Source organism: Schistocerca gregaria, chromosome 4 (genome assembly GCF_023897955.1).
Source record: "Schistocerca gregaria isolate iqSchGreg1 chromosome 4, iqSchGreg1.2, whole genome shotgun sequence".
Classification (NCBI taxonomy): Eukaryota; Metazoa; Arthropoda; class Insecta; order Orthoptera; family Acrididae; genus Schistocerca; species Schistocerca gregaria.
Genome location: NC_064923.1, coordinates 412311748 through 412332096, shown reverse-complemented (window position 1 = coordinate 412332096; position 20349 = coordinate 412311748). Strand labels below are relative to the sequence as shown.

General features: G+C 43.5%; 1 protein-coding gene and 1 pseudogene across 1 annotated transcript in view; both read right to left on the bottom strand.

The window, feature by feature from the left end:
- The window catches only part of LOC126267754 (neuropilin-2-like), a 215524-nt gene extending 199309 nt beyond the window's left edge, over positions 1-16215 (bottom strand). The window contains exon 1 of the mRNA XM_049973058.1: positions 15867-16215. Coding sequence (XP_049829015.1) covers positions 15867-16215 — 349 coding nt within the window. The remainder of the gene's footprint in view (positions 1-15866) is intronic.
- On the bottom strand, positions 13886-14003 carry LOC126268469 (5S ribosomal RNA; annotated as a pseudogene).
- Positions 16216-20349: the final 4134 nt, after the last annotated feature.

Here is a 20349-nt window from a genome sequence, read left to right as displayed (position 1 = left end):
CTGCCTGTCTGACCTAAGCGAGCGTTTGTGTTTGAATTTCAGGCCGATCCCCGAAACTTCTGAGCGCCGTTGAGTGTACGGCCTATTCTTGTTTGTTCTTGTTGTTTGTACTTCTTCTAGCCGATTTTTAGGTTAAGGTTGTTTTGCCCTTAAGGCGTCAGATGGTTTGGGCCTTCAGCCTAATTTAAGAACTGTTTTACGTAAAGCCTCTGGCATTTTTAAAATTAATGTTATTGAGTCTTTAAGTGTTGGGCCTTCAGCCGATTTTGAATTTAAGTTGTTTGCTCTTAAAGTGTCAGATTCTATGGGCCTTCAGGTTATTTAAGGAACTGTTTTAAGATAAGGCTATGCCTTTTAAATTTCTGATTTTGGTTGAGCTTTAGGCTATTGGCTTTCAGCCGTTTTTAAAATAAAGTGGTCCTCCCCTTAAGGCATGAGATTGTACGGCGCATTCATCCGCTAATTAAGTTCCATCACTAAAGTTGTGTTTTTTTAAAATTTTTCTTGGCTCTTGAAATGTTTGATCAAATAAAAGGTTGTATGTTCAAGTGTAACTGACAGCCGCTTATTTTGGCCCCTTTCCACAGCTTAAACTACCGGTCCTGTCCAGCAGGTTTAGCAGGTCGACCCACACGTTTTATGCTCCATCGGAGAGATGGCGTGTACGGTGTGAAACTTCTGAAAGCAAACTCCCTGTAACAGTCGTCGGAAGGGTCCTGGCCGGAGGGCATTCCTTGAGTGATCTCGTGGTTCTGGAAGGCATAGTGTATCAGCACAAGTATACAGCTATCCTTGGGAGCCTTGTCCACACCTATATGTAGTTTGTTTTTCCTCGGCACAAAGGCATCTACCAACAGGATAACGCAATGTGTCACACACCTCGCAGTGTAGATGCGTGGTTCGAAGAGCACCAGGCTGAGTTTAGCTTACGCCCCTGTCCTCCAAACTCCCCAGATTTAAACCCAATCGAGAATCTGTGGGGCCACCTCCATCGGGCTGTTTGTACCAAAGACCCTCACCCGGGAAACATAGCGCAGATACCCACGGCACTGCGGTTGGGACGTCTCCACATCCCTGCCGGTATCTTCCAGGACATCTTTGCCTTTTTCCTAAAGGCCTCTTGGCTGTCCGCGTTGCAGGAGGTGATTATTCAGGCATTTGACAGGTGGTCCCATTAATGTGACTGGACAGCGTATCTTGTTATTATAGAAATCTAACATATCTCATATAGCATGAAGACAGGCTTCAGACAATAATATTTTAAAGTAGCTCGATACAGATACGATGAAGGCTCGACCACTCTTATTACTCGACAGAAAACTACCTTGCGCAGCGGTCGGCAGGGAGAGGTAACTTGATCGCGTATCTTGGTACAGCCACACTGTAGCTGAAGGCAGTGATGGGTTGATACTTTGTAGTGCGACCAGGAAATGATCAAGGAAACCACTTTATCCGACGAGCGCAGTGGCGTACTGACACTGAATTATTAAATTTAGAAACTAGAGAAGAGTGACAGCGCTAATGGACAGGGCGAAGGAAACCCAAATTTTACACATAATTTTCAATGACGATGCCTTTGCCCTGCGTTGGCGCAGCGTAGGCATGTTTATTAACAGATATGGCATGGATAATTTGAGGGGTGGCCGGATGGCCTTCCCGTCGCCACGTAGTTACCGCCCCCGTCAGAATGCAGAATGGACATGAATGGGTGCAGGTGATCAGACAGGATGCTTACGTAAGTGTCACAAGTCAGAGTCGTATATAGACGTATCAGGGATTCTATATCAATCCAACTCCACACGCTCCACTCTATTACAGAGCCTCCACCAGTCTGAACAACCCCTGCTGACTGCAGGGTCCATGGACTCATAAGATTGTCTCCATACTCGCACACGTCCATCCGCTCGATACAATCTGAAACGAAACTCGTCTGACCAGGCAACATGTTTCCAGTCACCAAACGTACATTGTCGCTGTTGACGGGCCCAGGCGAGGCGTAAAACTTCGTGTCGTACAGTCATCATCTATATCAATCCAACTCCACACGCCCCACTCTATTACAGTGCCTCCACCAGTCTGAACAACCCCTGCTGACTGCAGGGTCCATGGACTCATGAGATTGTCTCCATACTCGCACACGTCCATCCGCTCGATACAATCTGAAACGAAACTCGTCTGACCAGGCAACATGTTTCCAGTCACCAAACGTCCATTGCCGCTGTTGACGGGCCCAGGCGAGGCGTAAAACTTCGTGTCGTACAGTCATCAAGGGTACACGAATTGGCCTTCGGCTCCCAAAGTCCACATTGATGATGTTTCGTTGAATAGTTCGCAAACTGACACTTGTTGATGGTCCAGCATTGAAATCTGCAGCAATTTGCGGAAGAATTGCACTTCTGTCACGTTGAACGATTCTCTTCAGTCGTCGTTGGTCCGGTTCTTGCAGGATCGTTTTCCGGTCTCAGTGATGTCGCAGATTTGATGTCTTACCGGATTCCTGATATACACGGTACACTCATGAAATGGTCGCACGGGAAAATCCCCGATTCATCGGAACCTCGGAGATGCTGTGTCCCATCGCTCGTGCGCCGACTATAACACCACATTCAAACTCCCTTAAGTTTTGATAACCTGCCGTAGTGGCAGCAGTAATCGATCTGACAACTTCGACAGACACTTGTTGTCTTATATAGAGGTTGCCGACTGCAGCGCCGTATTCTGCCTGTTTACATATCTCTGTATTTGAATAAGCATGCCTATACCAGTTTCTTCGGCGTTTCAGTGTAATAATCAATTCATTCTATCATTAATATTCATGCTTTTTATATTAAACGTGTTTGTGAGTTAAGGTATTTGTTATTATTAAGCTTGTGTGGAAGAAAATGTTAAAATGAAGTAAGTTGATGCCGTAAATTTGCCCTATGCCGGCCATAATACTGAGGGAAGTCAAATTTACATGTGTCGACCTCAGAGAAAAAAAGGAAATGTACTAAAAATTATTGCACGATTGACAGTATCAGTCTACGTACGATTAAGCAAAAAAATTACCGATTCCTTGAATAGTTTAAGAAGATTCTAGCTCTATGGAAGCTACACAGTTTTCATGACAAAGAACTTGCGTTCAACATTAACAAAGAAAATATCGTAAAAATCATTGAACCTCGAGAATTCGGCTTTAAAGGTAGAAAATGTTGCGACGACGGCATACTTCTTTAGATTTTATGAAAAGAATAAAGTATAGGAAGTGAAACGGCTGGAATTTATTAACAAAAGCTCAGAGCTTGAAGCAAACAAAACTGGCTCGCGAGAGATTAAGCCAAATTCAACAAATCTATGCAAAAATGCCTTCAAGAGGAGTCAGAAAGTCCAATGCAATTTTTTTAAATAAAAATAATCCAAAACAATAGAAGCTTCTGGAAAACAAAACAAACTTTTACTAGGCGGACACCACATTTCATAGGTTAAGATTGCACTGCAATTAACAACCGACACCAAAAAAATGCAAGCATTCGAAAATGTGTTTAACTTCTTATAGTTGAAGATGTGAATTAATAACACAGTTAACAAAGGAAACTATGTTTGCAGGATGTATAAGGTCACCCAAATATACAGCATGATTATTTATAGAATTAAAGTCGACACAAGATAGGAGACGGACAAGAAATAATAACCTGTAGACTTATCAGCCTATTCTCGTAATGTACAAGTTATTCGTCATCTGTATAGATGAAACATTAGATTTTGAGCAGGGGAAGGAGCAAACTGGCTTTATAAGCGAATATTGTATACAAAACTATTTGAAAGTTGTAGGCGAAACCATACAATGAAGCAACATACATGAATTACCATTTTACATGTAATCCAAAAATTTAGGAAATATTTTGACTCATTTTCAATAAAATCTGTATTACAGCCGTATAGAAGCAACGCATGAATACAAACTATGTTATTATGCTGAGAACACACACATCATTGGAACAGCTTCATCAGAATAGTGGGGAATCAAGTAAAAGTGGAGACAGACAAAGAGATGATGTTATCTTCAGAACTGTTATCAACAAATAGAGAAAGCCTGCATATCCATAAACAGGGAAAAAGAAAAACGCATATCATTGTCGTTTAGTTAATGCCGTTGTACTGTTTTCTGTAACGCAGAGGTATTTCGACACCCAGTGGAAGAGCGTAATAGAGCAAGTTTGAAGGAAGGCTTGAAAACTAATAACAATAATGAATCACCAACCCTTTGAAAAGAGAAATATACAAATTAATAATGATTTCATAGAATCAGTTGATTTGTATTTGTATTTAGGAACAATTGAAGACGATGTGTGCTTGGACAGGAAAAGTAAATTTGAGACACAAGTTATTATTTTTTTTAACACGCACCACGAAATATTTTCAAAAATAAACTTAGATGCGTCTGAGAAAGCAATTAATTTATTTTACCACAATTGAGTAATGCAGTGGAACACGAACGTTTAATGCAAAAAATCATTAAATAAATGCATTTTGTAAACTAATGGGAGAAGCAAGAAGTCAAACAAAAGGATTGACTAACAGAGTAACGCAGAAGACTCAGTTGTGACTATAATGAAAATGAAATGACAGTGAGTGGCATTTGTAGCCAGATGAATGAATAGATTTGATTGATGCCAAGCCACAGGCAAAAGGGTATAACTGATCTTGCTGAAGGTGGGCAGATAACACTGTAAAACTTGCGAAGCAGCGCAGGTGCGTACAGCCTAGAAAATCGGTAGACGTGTGTTCAGCAGTAGATGATGAGAATGACGGTAGATTCATACAGGATGGCTCTTAATAAATGCTCTATATCTGGACCTAGAAAGATGTCTCAGTGATAAGACACTGGACTCACATTCTGGAGAACGAGTGGTCACATCTCCATCCGTCTATCAACATCTAGAATTAGTTACGACAAAAGTACAGAACCAGTTCTCATCGTTCCCCAGTTACGAACTTCAGCTCCACCTCTAATGACCTGGTCGTTGACGGGACGCTAAACGTAATCTTACCTTCCTGAAAAACTCGCAATGTGAGGCGAGAAGTGTCGGAAAAAACTAGTTTCCCACACTACGGTGTCTTCTGTGCCGAATATCGCCGGCTTTTCGAAACGCTGCTGCAATGCGTGGAGGTATTCACGCGCTACAAGTGGCCGGAATATGGCAGTCGCCGTTGGTGACCGCAGGTCGCTGTGCCTTGCACTTGGAAGACCGATCGCCGTACACAGGACTGTTGTGTCTGTGTATAGTGGTCCACGTGAGGAAGTAGAAGACATTAGTGTGTCGGAAGCAGAAATCTGTGCATTTGTCGAGCAACACACTACGCTACTACTGCGATGTAGCTGTGAAGCCCTGTCTTACTGTAGAGATGGATACTCTGAATTGCTCTAACGTTCGATTCATGTGAATTACTCGATTTACAGTTCGTGTTTACAGGTTTTGGTATTCTTACGTACTTAACAATTTTGGGTACTATTATCTGGTTTTGGGTGTTGTTTGTAATTAGATTTAATATTTGGAAAAGTTAATAATGTCTGCGAAAACACAAACGTGTCGGGCACTTTATTGTTCATAGCAGTGTAAAATAACGTTTCCTCGTATAAAAATAGTGGTTATGGTAATTCGTAAATGATTACTGAATGTATATGGATGTTTGACAAAGCATAATATAAGAAAGAAATTTTATAAAATATAGTGCGTAACTCATATGAGAAAGACTGCAGTGGTTATACACTACTACCCATTAAAATTGCTACACCAAGAAGAAATGTAGATGATAAAGAGGTATTCATTGGACAAATATATTATACTAGAACTGACATGTGACTACATTTTCATACAATATGGGTGCTTAGATCCTGAGAAATCAGTACCGAGAACAACCATCTCTGGCCGTAATAACAGCCCTGATACGGCTGGGCATTGAGTCAAACCGAGCATGGATGGCGTGTACAGCTTCAACACGATACCACAGTTCATCAACAAAAGTGACTGGCGTATTGTGACGAGCCACCACCATTGATAGACGTATTCAATTGGTGAGAGATCTGGAGAATATGCTGGCCAGGGTAGCAGTCGAACATTTTCTGTATCCAGAAAGGCCCGTACAGCACCTGCAACATGCGGTCGTGCATTATCCTGCTGAAATGTAGGGTTTCGGAGGGATCAAATGAAGGGTAGAGCCACGGGTCGTAACACATCTGAAATGTACGTCCACTGTTCATATTGCCGCCAGTGCGAACAAGAGGTGACCGAGACGTGTAACCAATGGCAGCCCATATCATCAAGCCTGGTGATACGCCAGTATGGCGATGACAAATACACGCTTCCAATGTGCGTTCACCGCGATGTCGCTAAACACGGATGCAACCATCATGATGCTGTAAACAGAACCTGGATTTATCCGAAGAAATGACATTTTGGTATTCCTGCACCCAGCTTCGTCGTTGAGTACACCATCGCAGGCGTTCGTGACTGTGATGCAGCGTCAAGGGTAACCGCAGCCATGGTCTCCGAGCTGATAGTCCATGCTGCTTTAAATGTCGTCGAACTGTTCGTGCAGATGGTTGTTGTCTTGCAAACGTCCCCATCTGTTGACTCAGGGATCGAGACGTGGCTTCACGATCCGTTACAGCCATGCGGATAAGATGCCTGTCATCTCGACTGCTAGTGATACGACGCAGTTGGGATCCAGCACGGCGTTTCGTATTACCCTCCTGAATCCACTGATTCCATATTCTGCTAACAGTCATTGGATCTCGACCAACGCGAGCAGCAATGTCGCGATACGATAAACCGCAATCGCGATAGGCTAAAATCCCATCTTTATCAAAGTCGGAAACGTGATGGTACACATTTTTCCTCCTTACACGAGGCATCACAACAACGTAACACCCAGTCCCTGAGTGGAGAAAATCTCCGACCCAGCCGGGAAGCGAACCCGGGCCCTTAGGAATGACATTAAGCCGCTCTGACCGCTATTTTTATTTCAGTTTTTCTTTATAGTTTGTTCCTTTTGTTCGGGGCGGACGTCCTATGACATTCGTTTAAGTTCGTCGGTGTTCCATTCACTCAGTTTTTTTATTGCAGAGGGCAGCTAACTCTCTGACCGAACACGTTGAGCTCCCGTGCCGGCTGTCCACTCAGCTATCGGTGGCGGACAGGAAAAAAGATATTAAATCTTGAAATAATGCCGCAGTGATCGTTCTATCTTACTATTATTTCAGTCCTTGGTTAAGTCTCAGTATGTCTCAATTCGATCAAACTGTTGTGTTTGGCACTGTATCATTTGGCTGGATGTTGTCGAACATGTCTGATTCCCACTCTAGAAAACATATGGACCATTTAACATGATTTACGCTTAAAACAGAATTCTATTTTTACAATAATGATATCTTCATTTCCAACTATACATATGTTATAAGTGACTTCTCGAAATTGCAACGAAACAAAACCATGAAGCAAAATTAGATGAAAAGAGCATGATTTAACGATAGCAAGTATTAGGGACGACCATTTCATTACTTGCTTTCTTTAGTGGGTGAAACATGCTTTTTGGGGAAAATGGATGCTGAAATCAACGCAAAGGAAATAACGTTTGTGAATCAAGGGCTTGTTCTTGACTAATGGCGAGATTTCATAATAATCACGATAAACAATGACAATGTAAAGTATTAGATAAAGAAGCTAAAATGTTACCGCGTCACATAAAAAAACATATCTTCTTAACGAATACTTAATTCAAATCCGAGCGACAGAAGCTAAGACCTGAGAAATCATGCGAAATGAAACCAAAATTTCGTGAAAAATGGTGCATTTATTAAAGTAGTAGATATGCCACAATTTCGTTAACTCAAAAATATTTTTACTGCAATGTAACAGGGCAACTGAATTTCTAGCTGCCGTTCAGCCGTAGCCACGACACGGAATACAGTACGGTGGAAATCACAGCTTGTCAAAGAAGCGCAAAGACGGCGAACAACATTTAATTGATGTCAGACGTACCTTTGTTTCATAACATATCAATACACCGTAGAGCTATCCCTACAATCACTCGAGTGAAATTCGGCCATGGCGGCTTCCCTTATCATTTGTTTCGATTTACAGCTAAGAAATCCTTGTGATTGCAATAATTTAGATGTTGGGGATAATAATCATCTGAAAAGTGGAAATGGAAAATATTTTAAGCGCCATTTTTTTAAAAAAAGCGTCTTCAGTTGTGTCCTCGGAACTCTTTTACTGAATGGGCCTAGACTTGTCGCAAGTACCAAATCACGGAGAAAATGTTTCTAACGTTGATTAAGAGAGGTTGCGTGATCTTTGTGCCAAGCAGTACTTCTGTCACAAGTTACAATTAGCATTCCAATGCGTACAACTGACTTGTAATCAAAAAGGCAGCTGAATTATTATTGTTATTGCAGGATGCAATATGTTCATAGTGTCTCACATTAATCCTTCTGTAATAGCTATTAAAAATTCTTACTCCAAAACAGAAGAATGGAAAAATTCAGTGTATCCAGAAAAGGAAAGACCATGGAAATCGTATGCCATGCGGTACTTCATCTGAAAGGCCAGCTATGTTTATAAGCAGCAAAACAAAGAGCTACTGAGCTGATGATTTGCCATTTATTCCTCAACAGTAGAGGGAGCTGTATAGTAACTTTGCAAAATCTGATGTCAAGAATAGAGTTTTTAAAGAAACACAAATTATACTGATAGATTTATTTATAAATTTAATGTTGTTACTATCTTGTAAAAAAAGGTAAGAGAAACGGGAAATTGTTTTTGCTGATTACAGTTCTACTAGTTAAAATATTTCTGCTATGTTTCTGTAATTGTACTACTACAAATAAACCGCAGTGCCTCTATATTAATGGCAGTTGAAACAAAAACTTTCTTATTGACGCTAAGACCAGTCAGTTTGTAATAGCTAGAACCTTCTTGAAAAATTATTTATTTTCTAGTTTATCTCATAATTTTTTGCAGTGATGAAATGGATAGCGTAATTCTGTGGTATCAAATTGCTTTCTCAATTTTGTGGATGCAAATAAGTTATGCACAAAAAGTATACATTGCTTTCCGATTCTGTTGAAAAATGTCAGATCTGGCACTTGGAACATTTTACTCTTCCACTCTTCATTTAATATTCACTTGTGCCAAGTTGCAGCAACGCGGAGGTTTGAGAAAGGTTAGCCGGCCGCTGTGGCCGAGCGGTTCTAGGCGCTTCAGTCTGGAACCGCTCGACCGCAACGGTCGCAGGTTCGAATCCTGCCTCAGGCATGGTTGTGTGTGATGTCCTTAGGTTAGTTAGGTTTAAGTAGTTCTAAGTTCTAGGGGACTGATGACCTCAGATGTTAAGTCCCATAGTGCTCAGAGCCGTTTAAACCATTTTGAGAAAGGTCAGCGTATCGCGTTACGAGTCGTTTGCTACAGAATGATATTCCTGCTTTTTCCAGCAGTTGGCGAGCATCCCTGCCCAATTTTAGGTGATCCTGTATTTTCCGGGAGGGTTTATGGAATTCGTAAGATTCCGTTTACTTTGGATACGACAAAAAGAAAAGTAAAAAAAGGAAAAAAGACTAGAGGGCAACTGCAGAAGAGGGGAGACTGGACAGAACAGATGTTGCAGAACATGCTTTGCAGCCAGGAGACCACCGCATACATTTTGATAGGGCTCAAGTAATGGCAACCGCAAGCGGGTACCATGAAAGGCTGTTCAGAGAGGCCATAGGGATTGTAAAAAGCACCAGGAATTTCGGTAGGAAGGAGGTGGGCAAAAAACTGAATGACATTTGGATTCCGTTGCTGGGGAACATGTGTACCAGTCTTCCCCATGGGGTGATTGCAACAGCGGATGACGGCAGTCGACAACGGCCAATAGCGCCCGAATATTCAAAACATGTGACATCACGATACTTCGCGAAAGCAAGCGGAAGCGGAATTCTACTGCAGTTACTAGCGAACCAGGTTGTGAGTCGGTCATTCAAAGAAGCTACGATCCTCCTTGAAAATGTTCCCCGCAGTTAGGGACGAAACGCTGGGTTTTAATGTGAGCCGGCCGCGGTGGCCGAGCGGTTCTAGCGCTTCAGTCTGGAACCGCCCGACTGATACGGTCGCAGGTTCGAATCCTGCCTCGGGCATGGATGTGTGTGATGTCCTTAGGTTAGTTGGGTTTAAGTAGTCCTACGTTCTAGGGGACTGATGACCTCAGATGTCAAGTCCCATAGTGCTCAGAGCCATTTTAATGTGAAATCCATTAGAACACGGCATAGTAGCCCGGAGCATTTTATTAATTGTAAGTAACATAATTATCTGAAACACAAAGAATTGTAACTAGGAACCTGTTTGTAAAAATCTGCATGTATTTTTGGTGAAATTCTTCTGCCACAGTCTCTGTCTGTATCTTCAGGCTAATCTCACGAACTGCTGTAGGGATTTTTATAGCAATAGACAGATTGATTCGCGAGGAAGATTTGTGTGTATAATTTTTTACCACTACGTCAGAAAAGTTGTCGGGCCGTAGATTCTTAGTGCTGGCAAGTGTGAAGATGGGAAGGGACGTACTATACCTACAGGCACCAAGCTCGTACAATAAGAATGGAAGAGCAGGAGAGAAGTGCTCCGGTTGCAAGGATGCAGTCTTTCTCCCAAGCCTTTCAACATGAGTAGGTAAGCCATGAAGCTTACAACAGCAACGGTCAGATCTGGGATTAGTATTCAGGGTGAAAGGGCATCAACGATAAGATTCACTGATGTCACTGGCGTTCTTTGCGAACAAGGAAGACTTGCCGGGAATGCTGAATGAATTAAACACACTACTGAACACGGAATATGTGCTGAGAGCAAACCAAAGAAAGACGAGTGATGAGGAGTAGCAAAAATGGGATAATGGAATTGACGATGAACTAGACAGCAAAACTGAGGAAATGTAGTACATGAACAGAAGGAATTATGCTCACTTGGAAGCACAGTTAACAAATGACGGACGAAGCAAGAGGGACACAAGAAAGATAGTCGCACAGACAAAGAGGGCATTACTCGCTGAAGGATGGTTGCAAATATGAAACACAGGTCTGAGTTTGACAAAGGACGTTCTGAGAAAGTAAGTCTGGAGCACAGCATTGTATGAAACAGTATTATGGACTGAAGCAAAGACAGGAAAAAAGAGCACCAAAGCGTTTCAGATGATGTGCTCTAGAATGTGTCGACAATTAGGTAGACAGATAAGAAATGAGGACGTTCTCCGCAGATCGGTAATGAAAGGAATACGCGTTAAACACTAATTGAAAGAAGGGACATGATTGTATGGCGTATCTCAAGAAGTCAAGCAATAATGTCTGTGGTACTAGGGGCGGCACTAGAGGGCAAAACCAGTGGAGGAGGAACGAGATCGGAATTCCCCACAAATAATGTGAGACATGAGGAGTAGGTGATCTTCAACGATGAAGAGGTATGTTAGGTTTGGCTTGTTTTTTTCTAAAGACAAATTTAACTTACGTTACAGCACAGAAAAACTGTAAAAAAAATGTCTGAAAAGGCCGCATTCGGAATTGCAGTTTGAGGAGGTCTTATTGCTCGGTCCCTATTTGAGCTATGAACATTGAGTAAAAAATTCATGGTTTATCACGGAGCGGCCATTTGTATAGCCATTCCAACATCTGTCTATCTGTAGCTATGTTACAGTATATAAAGCAAGGTTTGAAAGACGAACCTGAGCTGGCGCTCATGAAAATTGTGCCACTCTAATGATTCATTTTCCAAAACATTTTAATTGAGCTGAAATAATGCTCAACTAATGGCACCATTTGTATGTGCACTGTACGGATTTTACGTGCGAAAACCGTCAACCTTCAATAACTCCGGACTGGAGAACGATTGATGGTTCAAATTTGATCCACCGGTGTTTCCGACTTGATCTAAGACAAGTTTTAACCATTTGAAGAAATCTTACTTCATTTGGATTTTACGTGCAAAAAACACTTTTTTCTGGGAGATTTTTGAGGCGCGGCATTTCTATACCTTAAATTTGTACGAATCGGTTGAAACATTGCAAAAAGGTACACAAATGAATTAAGTCAAATCGATGTTTTTGTCAAATAACCTTCATCCGTTGTCGAGATACGATGGTTTAAAGTCGAGCTAAATACAGCACGTACAATTCTTTCTTACGTTAATTGGATGTGTGGAAACGGTGGAAAGTAAGTCAAGTGAATAAAAAAATGAACTCTTAGGATAAAATTAAAACTCGCTCCAGAAATCTAGCTTCATTTGGATTCTACGTGCAAAAAGCACGTTTTTTTGTGATTTTTTTTTACGTGTTCCACTTCTATGTTTCAAATTTGGGCGAATCGGTTCAAATTTTGTAAGAAGGTAGACAAATACATTAATTAATAATCGTCCAGTTGTTTTGCACGATATAAACAACATGGTTCGAAAGTCAATAAAAAAAACCTATACCAGATCAGTTTTTGCCGCAGTCAACAAAAATCTACATCGGTTGCCAAGCTATGTCGGTGTAATGTCAAAATTATGGTATCGTAAAAGTTGAGAACCAGAACGAAAAATGCTTCTGACATAGCACAAAGAAAGGCCATTATGTCCAGGATAGAGTTGTGGATGTAAAAGACCGGAAATAGCTTTACAACCTATCTGGCACTTCAAAGAATTGAAATCAAAAGATCTCGACATATTCGCTCTTTTTTACGCTTTAATGTTATTTCCCCAGCGAAGTGAGCTCTCTTATCTGCTGGGTACTGGCATGTTGCACAGCTGGATCTTGTAATTTATAGGCTGAAGTCCCTGATCCTGTGCCCAAAAACCAGAAGATTCGCCAGCCTTAGTAAATAACATGCAGTATCATATAGCTGAAGGGCGTACAAGTAACAACTAAAACTCTTTTTCTGGGGCGTAAAGTTTATGGAGTTGGGTTTGTTCCTGGGGGGGACGCTAAAACAATTTTTTGGTTTGTGAGTGGCGGGGGAGAGGGCTGATGTTTTCGCCTAGGGGATTACTTCTCCCACAAATCCAACCCTGTTGCACGTATGGTGCTTCTAGAGAGTGGGATGCGTCTACAACAGGAAGAATTCGAGAGTGGGGGTGCATACATAATAGGAAGTATTCCCAAGTGTGGATGAACGTCGGCGCTTCCGTCCGGAATCGCAATGCTGCTACGGTCGCAGCTTCGAATCCTATCTCGCGCATGGATGTGTTTCATGTCCTTAGGTTAGTTGGGTTTAAGTAGTTCTAAGTCCAGGGGACTGATGACCTCAGATGTTAAGTCCCGTAGTGGTTAGAGCCATTTCGTTCAAATGGTTCAAATGGCTCTGAGTACTATGGGACTTAACTGCTGAGATCATCAGTCCCCTAGAACTTAGAACTACTTAAACCTAACTAACCTAAGGACATCACACACATCCATTCCCGAGGCAGGATTCGAACCTGCGACCGTAGCGGTCGCGCGTTTCCAGACTGTTGCGCCTAGGGCCATTTGAACCATTTTTTTGCGGATGTATGCATCCTAAACTTTAATGACACATTTTGTGATGTTACACGACATGAGGAATGTCATGTTGGATGACACGATGCATGTGTCATGTTATACGACGTGACTTCATGTATCATGTTATTCTATCTGATATAATGCATTACATTATATTAGATGGATACTAATCATTCCGTCGTCAGGCCACGAGTGGCCTACGGGGACCATTCGACCTGCGTGTCATCCCCAGAGGAGGATGCGGATAGGAGGAGCGTGTGGTCAGCACATCGCTCTCCCGGTCATAAGATGGTATTTTTGACCGAAGCCGCTACTATTCGGTCGAGTAGCTCCTCAATTGGCATCACGAGGCTGAATGCACCCCGAAAAATGGCAACAGCGCATGGCGGCCCGGATGGTCACCCGTCCAAGTGCCGACCACGCCCGACAGCGCTTAGCTTCGGTGATCTCACGGGAACCAGTGTATCAACTGCGGCAAGACCGTTGCCACATTCGATGGGTACTAACAAGTAAAAAAAGCGCGAGTAAAAAGATGTTTTGGTTTATATGATTTTGAAGCTGCCAAATAAGTCGAGAAGCTAGTTCCCTTCTTTTACATTCGTAACTCTGCCCATGACATATTGGCCTTTTTGTCTTGTGATAAAAGCATTTTTTATTCTGGTTATTTCTATGTTTAGAAATTAAGAAGTTTTTTTAATGTAAGTAATTTGCACATATGTTTTTTTTTAAACATGATTGTTTTTGCAATTATTTATGGCTGAAAAATGTAATTGTTGAGGCTAAACAGTGGCCAAAACATGGCCAAAATGTGTATCCACGCCTTCGACCATAAATGTAATAGACTGGCTCTGACGTCATTTTAGTGGCTCCAACATCTCTGGGCTGAAGTCACGTGAATGTTGGCAAAACATGGTTGTTTCTTGTTGCGGTTACGGCTGTACTCAGCGTTTTTTCGGGGGAAATGGCGTTACATTTCAGGTGTAAGTGTTTCTATGACAATGCAGATGCGTTTATTGAAATCTGCTGAAGTGACTTTTATATTTTTTTTACACTTGAAATGGAGTATCATGTAAATTAAAGTGTTGAAAGTGATGCCTGTAAAGTCAGACTCATATTACATTTTGCAAAGTATCTGTGATAATTCGGTTACAGAAGTAAGGCAGCTTTTGACACAGGCCCTGAAACGGAAAAACTTTAAGCCATCTGCACACATACGCGCCTTTGCTCGAAGCACTTACCGGAGAAGTGTTTTGATAGGTTAGTTATTATTTACAATGTATATTTACAATTTTTGTTTACAGTGTCTGTCATTTTTAAACATAGGCTCGAAAATTATTTTCTGAAATTTCAAAGTCTCGCCTTTGATCTAAAATATCATTTTTTTAAAAAACTGATAGTTTAAACTTTTGTAAAAATAGTGGGAACTAAACCATTGAAGTGCACCTAAAATTGATACTCTAAAATGGACCTGATCCTAAAGTCGACAATTTTAGCACCTATAGTTGACATAATTCCCATATCCCATTTTCTTTTTTAAGTGACTAGAGCTCAAAACGCGGCAAATCCAAGGTTTAAAGTTTTGACAGGAGCCCTCTCTTACTGTTTAAAAGAATTTTAACGACATTTTATTTTAATTGATAGTTTATAGTAATTACGTCCCTGCGGTAGCGTTCTCGCTTCCCACGCCCGGGTTCCCGGGTTCGATTCCCGGCAGGGTCAGGGATTTTCTCTGCCTCGTGATAACTGGGTGCTGTGTGATGTCCTTAGGTTAGTTAGGTTTAAGTAGTTCTAAGTTCTAGGGGACTGATGACTATAGATGTTAAGTCCCATAGTGCTCAGAGCCATTTGAACCATTTTTTGAATTACGTCCCGCTGCCCACGAGAGTGACGTTCGATGTATTTGTTAGATTTTATAAATGGTACTGAGAACAAATCCAGGTCAAATGTAGTTCTGTCGTAATTTTTGGCAAATAAAAAACTAATTTTTTTTGCAAGCGTTTGGCAGTGAATTGAGAAATGTGGGGAAAATGCGATACAAAAAACATAGGATGGCAGACCGCTGATTTGAAATCCCGCCACGTTTTGCCAAAAGTCACGTGGTCTATGTTGGAGCCACACCAGCCCTGTAGCTTCTGCACAGCAAGGCCAGTCTACAAGTATCAATGGTCGAAGATCCACGCAGAATACCAAACAGAAAGGTAATGCTAGACGTTAAGCGCCAGTTAGCCCGCCGCTGGAGCCTCCACCTGTCGGGAGTAAACACGGCGCCGCTGACAGTGTTTCTGGGAGACGCATTCGTGGTGAGTCAGTGCGGTGCGAGGCAGGCGGGAGGCGACGGCGCCGTGACTCACCGTTGAGGCGGTGCGGCAGCGGCAGGTCGAGCGCGGCCAAGTCGATCTGGAAGGCGGCGGCGGCCCCAGGCGCGAGCGCCAGCAGCGCCGGCAGCAGCAGCAGGAGCAGAGGCAGGCGCGGCCGGAGCGCGCGCTGCGGTCCCGTGGCGTCCATGAGCGCGTCTCGCGGCGCACTAGTCTCTCCCCGCGGCGAGCAGTACCAGCCAGCCAGCCGGCCGGCCGCGCCGCGGCACGCCGCAGCAACTGGGTCGGCCGCCCCGCCCGCGGCTGGCGCAGCCTTGGCCGCCACTCGCCGCCGCTGCTTACGCAATTGCACGCACTCCTTCCTCGCTCGCTCCTTCCTTCCCATCTGCGCGGCCTCGGGATTCACTGGTGATGCGTACCGCCCGCCGTCTCCTTCCGCGCCGCTGTCGGCGTGCGAGCTCCTGTCACGCCGCGCGCTTCGCTGGTAGAAGCAGTGGCCACTCTAAAGCGTGGGTGGTAGTAGTGGCTACTGTACATTCAGCTAGGTTCCAACTGCAACGTGTTTATCCTCCAAAGAGCAGCTTTAACCTAAATTTGATACATTCAAGATGGGTCAAGTTGAAACATGCGATATAAGCCATAAACGGTTATACTGAGACAGGGAGCCAATGCATATTTGTTATGAACATACAAAGCGCACACCACATAACAACAACGTAGCTCAAAGTAGCTCTTGAAAGCGATGACGCCAGTCTCAATGCATGTATGGCATCGGTTCAAAATGGTTCAAATGGCTATGGGCACTATGGGACTTAACTTCTGAGGTCATCAGTCCCCTAGACTTAGAACTACTTAAACCTAACTAACCGAAGGACGTCACACACATCCATGCCCGAGACAGGATTCAAACCTGCGACCGCAGCAGCAGCGCGGTTCCAGACTCTAGCGTATGGCAACGGTCCACGAAGTTTTGCCACACTCTCTCAAACACTCCCTTGTGTCTGTTGTACCACAAGACAAGCAGCTTGCATCATAGCAAGCGGCTCTTCATCATTTCCTATGAGGATTTCATACATTAACGTCTGCATGCAACTCCACAGGGAAAAGTCCTGAGATGTGAGGTCCAGCGCCAGCCCGAGTGGCCGAGTGGTTCTAGGCGCTACAGTCTGGAACCGCACAACCGCTACAGTCGCAGAAACACAAGGTAATTTGGACCTGTCATTCGGGGAAGGAAGGAAGGAAAGAAGGAAGATTGGGATTAAACTCCACTCGACATCGAGGAGATTAGAGATGGAGTACATTTCAGATTACGTCAAGGAGAGGGAACGATTTCGGCCGTGCCTTTTTGTATGAACCATCCCTGAAATTGTATGGAGGTATTTATGGAAATCAGGAAAAACCTAAATTTGGATGGTCGGACATGAGTTTGAACATCCTGACGAATGTGAGTCCAGTGTGCTAACCACTATGCCATCTCTCTCGATTCAAACGTAGGAACAGCAAATAATGTCCTGTTAGATGATCACGGACAATGCTCATCTATACGCTGGTGGCCATTGACATAGGTGGCGTCAGGATTCTCCTCCCTCCACATATGGCTGTTGCGGTTGTTGAAAATACCGCCATGGGTGAGCGACATCTCATCAGTGAACATCAGAAACTGTTGGATGTCCCATACCCCAGCACTCCAGTGGGTAATGCACTGACAGAAGTGAATGCAGTGTTCGAAATTCCTTGGTCTCAGTGCTTGCACATATTCCTTATGATACGGGTGTAATACCTGTTCCACCAGTACTCTCCACATTGTATTTTTCGAATTGTGCATTTCATGGGCAAGTTGACAGGTGCTTGTTACTGATGATGATGATGTTTGGTTTGTGGGGCACTCAACTGTGCGTTCATCAGCGCCTGTGCAAAGTTCCAATTTTTTCAGAGTCCAATTTTTTTTACAGTCCAGTCTAGCCACTGTCATGAATGATTGTGATGAAATGATGAGGACAACACGAACACCCAGTCCACAGGCAGAGAAAATCTCCAACCTGGCTGGGAATCGAACACGAGACCCCGTGATCCAGAGGTAGCAACACTAGCCACTAGACCACGAGCTGCACACTCTAGCTTGTTACTGTGTACTGTATGTCTGTTTGGTGGTAAGGGGTACACTGTTTATCATCCGCTGCCTGTTCCAGTTTACAACAGACACCCAGGACCTTTGCGAGAATGCAGTAGAACTGCATGTGCTGCTGCGATGCATGCATTGAGACTGGCAGTCCTCGCTTTGAACACTACCTAGAACTTAAGTTGTTGTAATGTGCTGTATGCTGTGTATGTCCATCACACAATAAATATGCATTTATGACCATTCGTTTCCCATCTCAATATAATCAGTTGTGGACCCACTATCACCTGTTCCAGTTTGACTGAGAGGGTTTGAGACGTCCTCTATACTGCAACATCATCTCGGAGCCACTCTTGTAATCACCTCGGCTAAGCTGCAGGGGGAAGCATGTTTTTGTTCTGCCTGAAGCTGATGGAGTGCTCTTTCCGCAGACCACCTACATCATTGTCTGTCAGAACCGAGTAGGTTGGTTTTAAGAACGAGTAATTTCCCCATGACAGCCAGTATTTTCCATCACCAGTGACAATGGAACTACTAAAATCTACATCTACATCTAAATATATACTCAGAAGGCCATCTTACGGAATGTACCAGGTAGTTATAATTAAAGTACAGCTATGTGTGGAGGTCCAGTGTCGACTGTAATTATCATATGATAGCGAAACTGGTAGATTTGCCAGTGTACTAACCCTAGCAGTGCTGTTAATGTGTCAGGATTGGCGAGGATGGGAAAGCAGTGGGCACCTGTTGAGGTGAAAAATCAAACGTATTTTAAGTGCATGGTTGTTTAATGCCGTACAAAGGAAAGGCAGGCCTAGAGAAGCTGCTGAAACTGAGTCGGCTGCTGCCCAAGAGAACAGGAGAGGAGAGTGTCTGCTTGGGTCGGAAGCTGCCAGCAGAAGAGAGCAGACGGCGTATCCGCTCCCGGCAACTGGCCATGGTTGCACCCCCACATAACCGCCTCCAACCCTCCCTATTGGAGAGCCAAGTTGTAGATTTGCGGTTGGGTAGCATTACCTTGTCAGCAACATTTGATTTTAGCTGCTGATGGGTCACACACGCGAGTTTCAAAGTGGTTCTGTCCGGTTTTGTGCAACGTGACTGATATGCTGCAACTAGCCGCCAGGCAGAAGGCACTGGCAAACATCAAGTTAAAAATAAAAATCAAATTTTGTACTATTAAATCTATTCAGTAATGGCCCCCACTGTACATCTCTCTCCCCTCCGCAGGAGTGAAGCATGGGAGGGGGGGGGGGGGGGGGCAAGTGACAGTTACTATGGGGCTCCTGCGAAGGATGGCCTTACAAAGTTTTAGCAATACATTCTGATGTTTATAAAATATTGCATTGAAAATATGGCAATTATGTGGTAATGAAGTCTTGTGTGACAAAATTTGGACGACGGCAGATGGTGCGGCGGTGGTGTGAAGTACTGCGAATGGCGGCGTAAGGCATGGCGATCAGCTGCTGGCGCTGGCAGCGGTGAAGGTTGCTGGCCGCGGTGGGCAGCGACGCTCTGTGGCGCACTGCAGCTTCCGCCGGACCGATAAGGGGGAGGGGTCGGTGCACAGATCACAAGGGGGGAAGGGGGTTAGCATTCTGCATCACTTCACACGCACACGGTGGGCACTGTGTCAATTACATCTAGAGGAGAGCCAAGCCCTTTTTTTTTGCAGGTATTTTAATTATTTACTATTTCTTCTCCATTCAGATGGCACTCAGACCATGGCTACTTTTCTACAGTATGCTGCAAAAAGAAACATTCCTGTTCCCTGTACAAGACTTAAGCGTTATATTCCCCAGGAGGTTGCTGTGCTGGGACAGCAGGAAAGGGCGACCGAGGTCGTGCAAAAAGTCTTTTCTAAAGGCTACCCATAGGGATAAACCAATTAGGATAGTTATTAAAGGGGTACATACAAAATTAGGAGTAACTATACAACTGAGATACTGGTGGTGCTGCCAATCCGTGATATGTGTGAATGGCACAGTCTAGCGTAATCTTCCCTGACTCTTTGTTTACCAGGTCAGTTAAAGATTAGACCAGTTGGGAATGTGAGAGATGGTTAATTGTCAGGCGACGGTAATACCGTCGGTTGCAGTCTTAAGTACCACATGAGAGTGGGGAGTCGCACGTCATGGGCATAAGACAAGTGTGCAAACATGTCCTCGGTGGGGGCAGTGATATCGTAGTGAGAACTATTAAACAATAAACTGCTACCATTGAGTAGCACACGGTAGTGCTGGGTAGCTTGGAGGTACTCGTAACATATGTTGGTGGTTGTTACTGCTGGGGTACAGCATATAAAATACTGTTGCTTATAGCAACGAACTAATCTTGTTAGCTCTAGCTGGTGGTTATGGCACAAAAGGAAAGTATTACAGCAGATGTAAAAGTAGTAAG